Genomic DNA, 12285 nt, shown 5'->3' with positions numbered 1-12285 from the left:
CCCTTCCTACTGACCCCCCCAGGACCGCCCCCCTTCCCACTGACCCCCCAGGACCGTCCCCCCTTCCTACTGACCCCCCCAGGACCGCCCCCCTTCCCACTGACCCCCCAGGACCGCCCCCGCTTCCCACTGACCCCCCAGGACCGCCCCCGCTTCCCACTGACCCCCAGGACCGCCCCCGCTTCCCACTGACCCCCAGGACCGCCCCCCCTTCCCACTGACCCCCCAGGACCGCCCCCGCTTCCCACTGACCCCCGCGCCCCTGTGGCCACACGCCGGGGCCCCCACAGGCCCCGCCCCGCCCCCGCGGCTCGCGCCCCGCGCAGGCCCGGGCGCCGACCTGGGCACTGCTGCAGGAAGCAGTCTCTGGTCTCCACCCAGTGGCCCTGGCACTCCGCGCCGCCGTAGGAGGGCCCGTTGCACTCGCGCGTGCGCTGCTGCCGGCCCTGGGAGCAGCTGGCGGAGCACGCGCTCCAGCTGGACCACTCGTTCCAGTTTCCGTCCACTGCCCGGCCCGGGGGAGGAAGGGGACAGGGACCAGCGTGAACACCGCGGGCCTCCTGGGCGCTCTCACTGGGACGCTGCATGAGCACTGCTGGGGACCTCCACCCCACCGTGCAGCCCGAGTCCCGAGTGTAAGCACCCCGAGGGCCGGCACCCCAACGCCGAGGAGAATGCTCCAGGGTCTCCATCCCCCCCACCCACCCCGCGTGATCACAGCCTGAGGTTCCACCTCTGCGCACCCCAGCAGGTGGCTCTGGGCTGGGCAAAGCCAGGCCCCTCCCTCTCACCTACCAGGGCACAGGGCTATATTGCAGAACTTGGTTTGCTTCTCCGGCCCCTCACAGGGGTTGCCTCCGAACTGGGGGGGCCTGCAGGTGCGCGTGCGGTCCCGGAAGCCGCGGCCGCAGGTGCTGGAGCACAGGCTCCAAGGCGACCACTCGTCCCAGGCGCCGTGCACTGCGGGGCGACCCGAGGGCGCTGCTGAGCTCTGCGACCACTGGGCCTGATGCCGGGTCGCGCCCCGGGCCCCGCCCCGGGCCCCGCCCCGAGCCCCGCCCCGCGGCGCGCGCCCACCTGGACACACGGCAGAGTTGTTGCACAGGCGCTGCTCGCGCAGGGGCCCGCTGCACTGCGTGCTGTAGGAGGAGGACACGCAGAAGCGCGTGCGGGTCTGCCAGCCCTCGCCGCACGTGCTGGAGCACACGCTCCACGGGGACCACTCCTCGGCCGCGGGGTCACCTACGGGCCCAGACCTACAGCATCACAGGCGTGCCGCTGCCTCTGACCCAGGACGGTGGCCAGGCCCTGAGGAGGACGCCCACCCCCGAGGAGGGCCGCCCTGCCAGGCAGCAGGTGGCAGCCACCAGGAGGCCTTTTAAGCCCAAGGAGCTTGAACCCAGACCTGCCTTTTCCCTGGAAGGCCATGGGGCTGGGCTTGTGCCATCTCCAGGTCTCCGGGGTCTGGCACTATTTCACCCAAAGCCACTGAGCCTGGAGATGAGACCCTGGCACCCAAAAAAGTGGTCTATTGATGGTGAGTTATTAAAGTCACCTCTTATAATTAATGGCAGTTAATAACTTGAAATATTTGCCCAAAGACCTAGGCCCTTGGAACCGACATCCCCCACTTCCCACTGGTTTCCTCCTCACCCGCCAGCCTCGCCCACCCCTGCAGCTCACCTGTCTGCTGGGACGGGAACCCAAACTGTAGCTCGTCCCCCAGCTCCTCCCGCCGCCGGGCATCCGTGGACCTCAGGGACTGGCTCCGGGAGTTGGTGCGCCCGGCCGCTGCGGGGTGGACACGGGTCAGCATCCAGCCCGCGGCCCTGCGGCCCTTAGTCCCTTGGCCAGCGTGGGGCCGGGCTCAGCAGCACCACTGGACAATTGGGACCAGGGCACCCCGGTCTGGCCGCCATTGCGGTGGGCCCGTCTTGCTTCCCCCGGGCCCCTTCCTCGTTTCCCCCGGGGCCCGCAGGGGTCACCTGCACGTCCGAGCGGCTGCTGCCCCCCCCCTGCTCAGCGTCCCCCAGCACCTCTGCCTCCCGTTGCCCGGACCCCGACCCCTCCACACCGCAGGGCCCTCCCCTGCCTGAGATTGGGAGATGAGCTCCTCTCCCCAAGAAAGTTCATCAGGGGAAAACCAGCCCGAAGAATGACAGCCTCATTAACTTGATTTAACTTTATGAGAACAGTTGAAATATGCATGAGGTCGTTAGACTCTTCTGAGAACACGCATCCCGGAGGCAGGATCCGGCTGGGCCGGGCGGGCCTGGCCAGGGCTGGGGGCGAAGGCGGCGACCACCCCAACGTTCCCAGTCCACAGGTGAGAAAAAAGCCCGGTCCAGCCCCACCTGCTTCCTCGTTCCACCTCCTTCTCCCAGGCCCTTACCTCTGCTGCTGGTCACCCCGCCGGGACCAGGCCTGGGCCATGGCCTTGACTAGGCCCCGCCCACGTCACCGCCCGCGCGTCTAGCCCCGCCCACCCCTCCCGGCCCCGCCCCTCCCCTGCCTGGCCTTGCCCCAAGGCCCTCCTTGGTCTCGGCCTCCGGCCTCCACGTTGCCCCACCCCCAGGCCCCTTCCTCCCCCGGCCTGGCCCCACCGCAGGCCTCCCCGTCCGCGGCCCGCCCGGGGCTCGCCCCCCCACACTCACGGCCGCAGGCTTTGCGGTTGCACAGGCGGCCCTCCTCCAGCACCCCCTCGCAGCCGCCGCCCTCGACGCCCGCGGCAGGTAGGCAGGTGCGTGTCCGCGTCTGCAGGCCTCCCCCGCAGTCCCGCGTGCACTCGCCCCACAGAGACCACAGCTTCCAGCCGCCTGGTGGGGACCAGAGGGCAGGGGTCAGAGGCCAGGGCAGCGGTGAAGAGACAGGGCGTCTTTGAGAGAGTGACCTCTGGGGGTCTCCCAGGCAGGGTGGGGTCACAGTGGCCCAGGGACGAGTCCTGCACTGTGAGAGCTGGCTGGGACCCAGCAGGACACCGCGGAGAGTCAGCTAGGGGGTCAGTGCGGGCCTGGAAGGTGCAGGTCCTGAGGAGTGTGAGGCAGAGGGCAGGCCTGGGGAGGGCCTTGGGGCACGGTGTCCACCCGACTGCCCCTGTGCCCATCTGGGGTCACAGTGCTCCCCATGGTTCGTCCGCAGGCACCTGTGCCAGGGTCTCTCCTGGCTGAGTCCAGGTCCCCACCGTACAAAGCTGGAGCCCCCAAGGGGGCTGCGGAACGACGCGTCCCGGCCACCACGGCGGCCGTGCTGCAAGGTCCTGGTGTCGGGCGAGGGCAGAGGGCCCTTTGGTGAGCCCCGTGGACCCCCCGCCCTGGTACTCAGTCCTGTTCCCCGAGCCTCGGGTTCCTCACCATCCCCCACCCTCACACAGGCGAGGAAGGTCCCCCACCTGGTGGCCCAGCGGGGCCTCGCACCCAGGACCCAGCCAAGCTGAGCCTCCCCCGGGCCTGTCTGCTGGCCGTCGCGGGTGCCTGGGGACAAGGGCCCCCGCCTCGGCCCCCAGGCCCCTCCGGCCGCCCTGCCCTGGCCCCAGCCACTCCCTTGCAGCCCCTCATGGATCTTCGTCCATCCTGGTCTGTTCCCCACAGTCTGGACTTCGACCTCCACTTTGATTTGCTGCAGATTCAGTGTCTACGTGACTGTGGGGGGCCATTCCAAGGGGCCAGGGCCCCTTCCTCGTTGCCCCATGCCGGGGCTGGGAACCTACCAGGAGGGGGCGCCAGGGGCAAAGGAATGGGAGGCAGGAATGGGGAACCTGGCTCTTCTGTGGGGACACAGAGTGGGGAGGGGCGCCTTCCCCTCCCTCCCCTCAGGCCCATGTCCCCTGCAGGGGAGGGGGCCGGTGGGCGGGCCAGGACGCCTCACAGGGACCGGGCGGGAGGGGCTGGCGCAGACCTTAGTGGCTCCACCTTGGGGACCCCGCTCTGTCCCTCACTCACACAGGTCACGTGCGGCTCCCAGGTGTGCCACGAGGCTGGGGGAGGACTTGCCAGGGCTGCAGAATGCGGGCGGGGCTGCCGTTGGCATGGACCCTTGCTCGGAGGGCACGGGACCCGAATCTGAGCCCCCCCCCTGGGTCTGGGCACGAGGCTCTCATGCATCAGTCACCTCTCTGCCCAGGCAGCCCAGGGCAGGGGTGCCCTGACCACCACCCCCCTGCCGCTGGTGGGCCCCGCTCCGTGCCAGGCACCCAGCACCCAGAAACTAAGTCCCGTCCGTCCCAGGAGGCAGCATTTCACCCCCTGTGTAGCGGAGGGAACAGGCTCAGAGGGGCGGTGCAGGCGGGGGCTGGAGTGAGGCCACCCGGAAGGGGCTGCCGGGAGCTGGCGCTGAGGGGCCAGGAGGGCCTCACGCGCCGGGTAGGAGCTGTGAGCACGGAGAACTCTACGTGGACACCGCCCTGTCTTCCGCAGCTGTCACGGGCCGCCCAGGCGCCCGCACCGGCTCCACGCGTCCCCGTGCGCGGGACGGGCGGGAGGGCCAGCAAGGCTGCCCGGGTCGTGGGCCTTTGCTGCTGCCCCTTCGCCTGCCCCCTGCCCCCCGGGGGTTCAGCTGCGAACCACGGCCATGGCCACGCAGACAGGGGGGCCAAATTACCCGGAAGGAGTGGGCGCTGGAACCCACGGTGGGTCCTAGAGGCTGTCCTGTGCCCCCGGGCCGGGGCTGTCCACCACGCCGGGCCACAGGCCGCAGCCCTGCGCCCTGAGCCTCGGTGGGCTCGTCTGCCGAAGCCACCCCGTCGCGTGATGAGACGAAGGACGGAGTGGGCCGGAGCCCAGGGAGACGGGCCTGGCGGCGGGGTCAGGGCGGGCACGCCCTGCCTGTCACCCCTTGCCGCCCAGCCCGGTCCCCTCGCGGAAGCCTGAGTGGGTGGGAGAGAGGGTGTCCAAGCCAGGCTAACGCGAGGATGCCTCTAGGTTGCCATGGCAACTGCCGCAGCGCTCAGGCTTCCAGGATAGACTCAGGTTAGGCCTCAGCTGCCGAGACACCCACCGTTTCAGGGCTGGTTACCTTGGTGACCCAGGTGGCGAAGATGCGGGGGGAGGGGCAAGAGGAGAGGGGCCGCTGAGGACAGGCCGCCCCCCGGGCCTGCGCCTGCCCTGGCCGCGTGCTGAGCCCTGGCCCCCGTCGCAGCCCGGGCCCCGCTGGCCGCGCCGCCGCCCCTGACGACCACCCGGGCAACGGCCGCTGCGTTTCTGCCGCGGTCGTCGTTCTGAATGCGTGTGCCCAGCCAGAGCCGACACAGACAAACACGTGTCCACGACAGGCGGGCTCACTCGGAGGCCGCGCCGGGCCGTGATTCTGGGCACGGAGGCCCGCGGCCGCCCTCTGCTGCGTGGCCAGGGTGCTCCTGGCGCGGCGGCTTCGGGGGGCCGCGGAGGAGTGGGCAAGGCCAGGGGCGCGCTGCCCGTCCAGGCCCAGGAAGAAGCCACCATTCTTCCCCAGCTCAATGCCCCTCTGTCTGGAAGCTTCATTTCCATCTCATTACAGGATGAATGGAACCAATTAATGGCCTCTAGGCCGCCTGGCCATCCAGAAGAGAGGGTGCACAGGGGGTCTCCCCACTTCCTTCGCACCCTGGCGCCCCAGCCTGGAGGTTTGACCTCCCCGTCTGTACCCCAAGTTGGCGAGGATGGGGGCACTGGGGGAGGCCCTCCTGCTCCCGGGTGTCTGAGGGGCCGCCTTCAGAGACAGGGACTGTGCACTTCCCTTCTCCCCCAGCAGAGGTCTCCCCAGTCCATCAGGCGGCCCATTCCTCCCCACCACCCCAGCCAGGCTGGACTCTCCAGGCACCCACAGCCAGGTCCAGCTCCCGCAAGGACCCCCGCTCCATCTCCCACCAAGTTAGGGCCTGTCCCGCACACCCAGGACCCTCCTCTGAGCCCCCTGAGTGGATGTGGGAATGGAGACTCCAGGAGCAAGACAGCTCCGAAGCCCGTCCTTCGCCCCATGCCCCAGCCCGGCCCCTCCCCGGCAGGCCCTAGCCTGCTCCCACTGTCCGGGCCGGGAGGCCAGCGGCCAGCCCAGCTGCAGCAGGTAACAGCGATCCAGGGTGAGGCTGGCCACCTCCAGGTGAGGAGGACGAGGAGAGCGCCTCCAAGCACCTGTGTGAGGTGCGTCTCCTCCAGCCTCAGGCAGGCACTGGAGCAGGCCTGCCCTGCCCTGGTTCCCAGGAGGGGCATCGAGGCTCGCACATCTGGCTGGCTTGGTCCTGTCTGCAGGGTGGCTCGCATCAGGTCCTAAGGATGATGTCCTGCTATGAGCCTGGAGGCCCAGACTCCGCCCCGGCTCTGCCTTTTGCCCGGCAAGTCCCCTTCTGTGCTTGGGCTTCAGCTGCTCGGCCGACACCCTTCTCCCATTTTCCTGGGACATGGGACCCAAACAGGGCCAAGGGCAGCCCGGCGGCGAGGGGGTCTCAGCCCGCCCTCCGGATTTCTCCGTGGGCGATGGCATGCGAGCGTGCATTGTGGTCATGGGGACACACCTGCTCTCTGGAGAGGGCCTCGTCTCCAGTGGAGACGGAACCTTGTTTTCCAGATTTTTCTAGACTGGTCCTTGTGCAAGAAGGTGATCTGCCCGACATCCTTGGCAGGGACCCTCCTGGCCCTCCCGTGCCGCCTCGAGGGCTCGGAGATGCGGCCCGTCTGCCCAGAGCCTGCCCCCACACGCCAGGCCAGCCTCTGTCCACACCCCGCAGACCCCAGAGCTGGGCCCCCCGGGCATCCTCCCAGGCGGGGTCTCCAGGGCCCTGCCGGGGTGTGCGTGTGACCCAGGGGCCCGCCTGCCCCTGGTGCCAGCTGCGTGGCCGTGGGCGGGCCACGGCCCCTGGCCCGGCATCACAGCCATCGCCTCCGGAGCCACACGCCCAGGTGTCGCCCACTCGAGCTCCAGCGCAGCCCCTCCCCCTCCCCCGGCAGGCGCATGCGGGCACACACACGGATCTGCAGACACGCGGGGATGCACACGCACACGGGGTCACGGACACGCAGACACACGCCTGTCCCCAGCCCCCGGGACGCTACTTTCTCATTATCTCACATGTCGCTTCTGCAATAAAATTCTTTAATTAAAACATGAATATTTAAAACCACCCCTGAGAGAAATGGCCCCATCTCACCAAAGACAGGAAAGCGCAGAGACTGGGGGGGGAGAGAGACGAGAGGCATGGGGACCCCGGGGGGGGCCCGGGGGGGCCCGGGCGGGCGGCGGGGCGGAGAGGGGACAGTTGCTCTGGCCTGAGGGGGGCCTGCCGAGCAGGATGCGTGACGGGGCCATGTGGCATTTGCACAGGCCGGGCGGGGGGCAGGGCTGAAAATGGGCCACAGGCTGGCCTGGGCCGCCTGCTCCGTTCCCTGGCTTGGCTGCGCACGGCCCTCTGGGGAGCAGACGGACGGACGTGGCCGTCGCAGCCTCCCTGGCCGGCGCGAGGGCCTGACGCCCCCTGGCACAGGGCTCAGCGGGCCCGATCTGAAGCCCGGCGCCTGGCCAGCTAGGCTGCGTGTTGTCTGAGTGATGCAGTGGCTCGTGGTCCACGTACCACCCCACACACACACTTGCACCCACACACACGTCCACGTGTGCACATGACCCTCCCACCCAAGCTCAGTGCAGGAGAAGCTCCAGGCAGGACCAGCAAGTGGCCAAGGGCTGGCTCTGTGGCCGCCTGACCCTGGCCGGCTGTGTGGCTCTGGCCACTGCCTTAATGCCTCGTTCCGCTCAAGCATCTATGAGCGCCTGCTGTATGCCAGGTGCTGTTCCACACACGGGGGGCTACGCCAGTGAGTGGGCGAACCCCTGCCCTGTGGTTCTTGCTTCCTGGCGGGACAGAGACTCAGGCAGGGACCCCACAAATATGAAGGCTTATCGAGGGTGTGCACAGGCAGCCCATGGGTGGACAGAGGAAGGGAGGGAGAGCCAGGTGGGGGCTGTTTTCCCTTTTAAACGGCACAGTCTGGGGAGGGCCCGCAGAGAAGGGGCGTCTGAGCAAGGACCTCGGGGAGGGAGCCCTGCGAGGGCCTGGGGCAGAGCATTCCCAGAGCAGCAGGAGGCTGCCTCGGTGGGGGGCCAAGGAGAGCAAGCTGGTCAGTCCATGGCTGCTTCAGGGGCAGAGCGGACACCCCAAACACGAACGCTGACCGGCACTAAGATCATTTCAGTCCCCAGGTCCCGGGAGCATTCTGGGTCCAGGACACGGGTACTAGGGCCTAAAGTGGCCCCAGGCCTGGACGACACGCTCTGCCCCGCCCCGTCCAGTGCAGACCAGCCCCCCCCAGTCACCTTGCCGGCCGATCCCGCTCAGACCGCCTTCCCACAAGGCCACCTGCCCTTGCCACGTGGCCCCTACAGTGTGTGCTGTCGAGATCACTGAAAACAGCCCTATGCAGAGCCAGCCTCAAAGCACACACATGCACACACATGCAGTGACACACGTACACACCATCACGCACACACGCAGTGACACACGTACACACCATCCTGCACACACGCACGTGCTCATTCACACGCATACGCACCACACCCACACAACGCCTGTGCTCACACATTAACACGTATACGCGCCATCCCCGCACACAGTGCTCACACACATTCACACGCGTGTGCACCGCTCACACATGCGTCAACACCACCCTTGCAAACACACGTGCTTGCATGCACTCACATATGTAAGCACCATGCCCCACACACGCACGTGCTCACACCTGCATTAATACATGTACACACCACCCTTGCACACACGCACATGCTCACACGTGTACACTGTGTACTGCATGCCAGTGTGCACGTGTGGATGTGCCGCCCTCGCACACATGCACATGATGCACACACACATACGCGTACGCGCTCAGGCCCATGGATGCCTCCAGCCCCCTAGTTTCCCGCCACTAGATTTCGGGGTTCGTCACTCGCGATGCTTCTGTTCAGAAATGTTTGCCTCGCTCCTCACGGTAACTGACGAGAGGAGAACTTGTGCTCCTTCTGTTTCAAAGACGAGGGGCTGGGGGTTCTGAGCCCGGGCCACAGCTGGTCCAGATCAGGTTGGGCCTCAAGCCGAACCTGGTCCTGACCTGGGGCTCCCAGGACGTTCCCACCGGGGGGACCCGTGCGCCGCTAACCCTGAGTCCCTCTCCATCCCGGTCCTGCCCCCCGCGTCCCCTCCCAGCCTCTCCTCCCCCGTGGACGCCCTCACTCAGGGCCACCCCACTCCTCCACGCCCGCACGCTCTGCACCAGCGACTTCATCCGTCGGCTCCACGCCCAGCCCCCCCCCCCGTCCTGGACGGTGCCCCTGGGCCTGGACACCTCCCACAGTTACAGCTCCAGCAGCGAGCAGGGTCAGCGCCTGCCCGTCTCTGCTCAAAGGCCTCCCGTGACTCCGGTGTGCGTTGGCCCCGGCTGGCGGGGAGGCCCAGGGCACGCGGTCGGCGGTCGCCGGGCGTGGGGCTGCAGCTGCCACCGGTCATCACACACAGGCCACGCCAGCCCCGCCCTCCCGCCCGTCTCGTCCAGCGTCCCCAGCAGCGCTGTGCCTTTCCCGGCACGGCCACCGCCCCGCGGTGCTCGCCGAGACCAGCTCCGGCACACGGGGCGCCAGCGCGGGACGGGCTCCAGGGCCCGCATCTCCGAAGTGACCGCGCTCGGCACTTTGCAGATGAAGAAAGGAGGCGCAGGAGGCAGGTGACCGCTGGGGAGTGGCCGAGCATGATGCCAAACCAGCTCCAACCGCTTCTCCGTGCCTCGAAAGCCACCCAAGCCAAGGTCACAGTGACCTCCACTTCGCCCGGCCCCGCTGGCAGCTGACACAGCTGACGTCCTCATCTCGAAGGGGCATTTTCTGCTGGTTCCCCGGACACCCCACCAGCCCTGCCCCTTTCCTTTCCTCCCCATCCTAGCTCTGCTCACAGCTCACAGAGGCCTCTCATCTGGGACCCAGGGCCCAGGGGCCGTGCACAGAACTGGGTTCCAGGCTCACTGGGCTCCTTGTACCCCACAGGCTCATCTCACACCTTCCAAGATGTTATTCCGAGAAGCAGCCCATCGGCCTCACGGGCTCGGGGAGGGGTAAGGGCCCTGACAATGTGGCTCAGCCCGCGGTGACCCACTCAGCGTGGGACGCCCAGCCGCGCCTGGCCCCTGGACGCTGGGCATGCGTGCTCGGCTGCCTGCCTGGTATCTCAAACTTCACGGTCTGAGACAGGCTGTCCCCAGCCACTGTCCCCATCCCAGCCACCATCCTAGCCTTTCAGATGCTCCTGGGAAACTGGCTGTCCTGCAAGAGGGGCTCTGCCCCCTGCCCCAGCTGCCCCCCGAGCCCTGCCATGCACCCCGTCTGGCTAAGGACCCCCTGCCGGGCCACGGAGCATGCGCCCACGGCCAGCCTCGCCCTGCCCTCGGCCTGCAGTAACCCCTGTCACCCACGCTTCTGCAGCCTCGGACGTGGCCCCTGGTCCAAGCGACCCGACCACCAGCCCCAGCGACCCTTCCCCTGTGTCGTCCCCAAGAGGCCTTCATGGTGCCTTCCTCGGGCCTCGCGGCGCCGGCCCCTGCCTGGGCAGCCCCGTGAGGGCGCAGCCGGGTGTTGGCTGTCCCCGCTGCCGCGCCTCTGGCACCTAGAATACCTGGCAGGAGCTCAGTAAGCGACGGCCGGAAAACGACTTGTGCGAACGCACCACACCCGGTCCCCAGCGCTCACCTCCTGCCCGCACCTCCAAACGGCCCGCTCTGCTCACGCTTTCCCACGCGGCCCCCATCCTGCGAGGCCCCTGCAGACCCGGCCACCAGCCACGGCGGCCCGCCCGCCCACCGGACGGCTCCGCCTGAGAAAAAGGACGCTCCGCCCGAGACCGCCCCACCTGCGAGAGCTCAGGCCCGTGGTTCACGCCTTCGTTCCTTCGTTCACTGACCAGCTCCCTAACCAGGCACGAAGCGGGCCCTGGTGGCTGCCTGCCCTCCGCGCGCCTGCCGCCAGCTGCCCCCGTGGCGTGCTCAGGGGGCGGGGCCAGGCCGGTCCTGCGCGGAAGACCCTGCCCCACCGCCCTCTGCCCGGAGAGCCACCCCGGGTCCTCTCACGGCCGGTCACTCACCTGGAGCACCGTCCCCGCCCCGGTCCTGGGTCAGGCTGGTGAGGCAGTTCTCAGGGCCACCTGCCACTCCGTCCCGCAGGCAGACGTCCCCGCGGGGGGGCGGGAGGCCCACGGCAGGGTCGCCGGCGTCGCCGCCCAGGCAGGCGCAGGGCGTCTGCATGATGCCGCAGGGGTGCGAGCTGCGGCTGCCGGCCAGGCAGGCGTCCAGCCAGCGGCACAGCATCTGGCAGGCGGCCCGGCTGGGGCTGCGGTTGCCGACGACCAGGTACTCCACGGAGAAGTCGTCGCCGGGGCCCGGGGGCGCGGGCGCGTCGCGCCGCATCTGCAGGAACTGCTTGCCGGCCTGCAGGAAGGCCAGCGGCGCCGCGGGGTCGCACAGCCGCAGCACCTCGTCGAAGCTCTCCACGCCCAGGTAGGTGCGCGTGGACTCCAGGAAGGAGTCGAACTGGTAGGTGCGCACGCGGCCGGGGCCGCGGCAGGGCGCAGGCGCCTTGGCCACCTTCAGGTACAGCGTGTAGCGCCGCGGGTCGGGGTTGCGCAGCGTCCAGGAGCAGCGGGAGGCGTTGGCGGGGAACACGGCGGCCGCGGAGAAGTACCCGAAGAACTTGCCCTGCACCAGCGTGGCGCACGGCTCCGCCCCGGGCCCCCCGGCCGCCCTGCCCCCCAGCACCAGCAGCAGCGGCAGCAGCAGCAGCGGCGGTCCGAGCGTCCAGCTGGGGCCCGGGGCGGCGGCCTGGCCCCTCATCCTAGCTCGCGGGGCCGCCGGGGTTCCGCGGGCTGGGCAGGCAGGCTTCGGCCAGGCCTGGACATGCCAGGGTCCCGCGCCGAGTGGGCCGGGCCAGGGCCCGGCCAGGCGCTCCGAGTGAGGGCAGCAGGAGAGGTCTTCAGATGGTCGAGGGGGCGATGGCGGCTCCTAACGTCCGAGGCCCGGTGGCCGCCAGCCGCGGCTGAAGGAGAAAGAGCAGAAGCGGTCAGGGCGGCATCCCCGAGGAGACCAGGAGTGCGGGCTCGCTGGGGACAGCGCCCACGCTGGGCTTGGGCGGCCCACACAGGCCCCGGTGCTGTTGCTGGGCACCTGTCCTGTCCACCTGTCCACCTGCAGGGGCGGGGCCCACCGGGGAGGACAGGCAGCTCCCTCCTCACCCAGGCCTGGGCAGGGTGTGCTGGGCAGTGTCCAGGGCTGGGTGCCACGCGGGCCCTGACTC

At 69.1% G+C, this 12285-nt stretch overlaps 1 protein-coding gene across 3 annotated transcripts in view; it reads right to left on the bottom strand.

The window, feature by feature from the left end:
* Positions 1 to 12285, bottom strand: part of ADGRB1 (adhesion G protein-coupled receptor B1) — a 62821-nt gene that overhangs the window by 39849 nt on the left and 10687 nt on the right. For 2 of the 3 annotated variants that reach the window (XM_036233104.1, XM_036233105.1), the window contains exons 2-7: positions 11081 to 12027; positions 2655 to 2816; positions 1684 to 1791; positions 1078 to 1242; positions 796 to 960; positions 341 to 514 (exon numbers count right to left, since the gene is read on the bottom strand). In XM_036233104.1, coding sequence (XP_036088997.1) covers positions 341 to 514; positions 796 to 960; positions 1078 to 1242; positions 1684 to 1791; positions 2655 to 2816; positions 11081 to 11825 — 1519 coding nt within the window. In that variant the 5' untranslated portion in view covers positions 11826 to 12027. The remainder of the gene's footprint in view (positions 1 to 340; positions 515 to 795; positions 961 to 1077; positions 1243 to 1683; positions 1792 to 2654; positions 2817 to 11080; positions 12028 to 12285) is intronic. The other variant, XM_036233106.1, reaches the window with a different exon arrangement.

This window comes from Rousettus aegyptiacus, unplaced genomic scaffold (genome assembly GCF_014176215.1).
Source record: "Rousettus aegyptiacus isolate mRouAeg1 unplaced genomic scaffold, mRouAeg1.p scaffold_m13_p_15, whole genome shotgun sequence".
NCBI lineage: Eukaryota > Metazoa > Chordata > Mammalia > Chiroptera > Pteropodidae > Rousettus > Rousettus aegyptiacus.
This window is presented reverse-complemented; position numbering and strand designations above follow the sequence as displayed.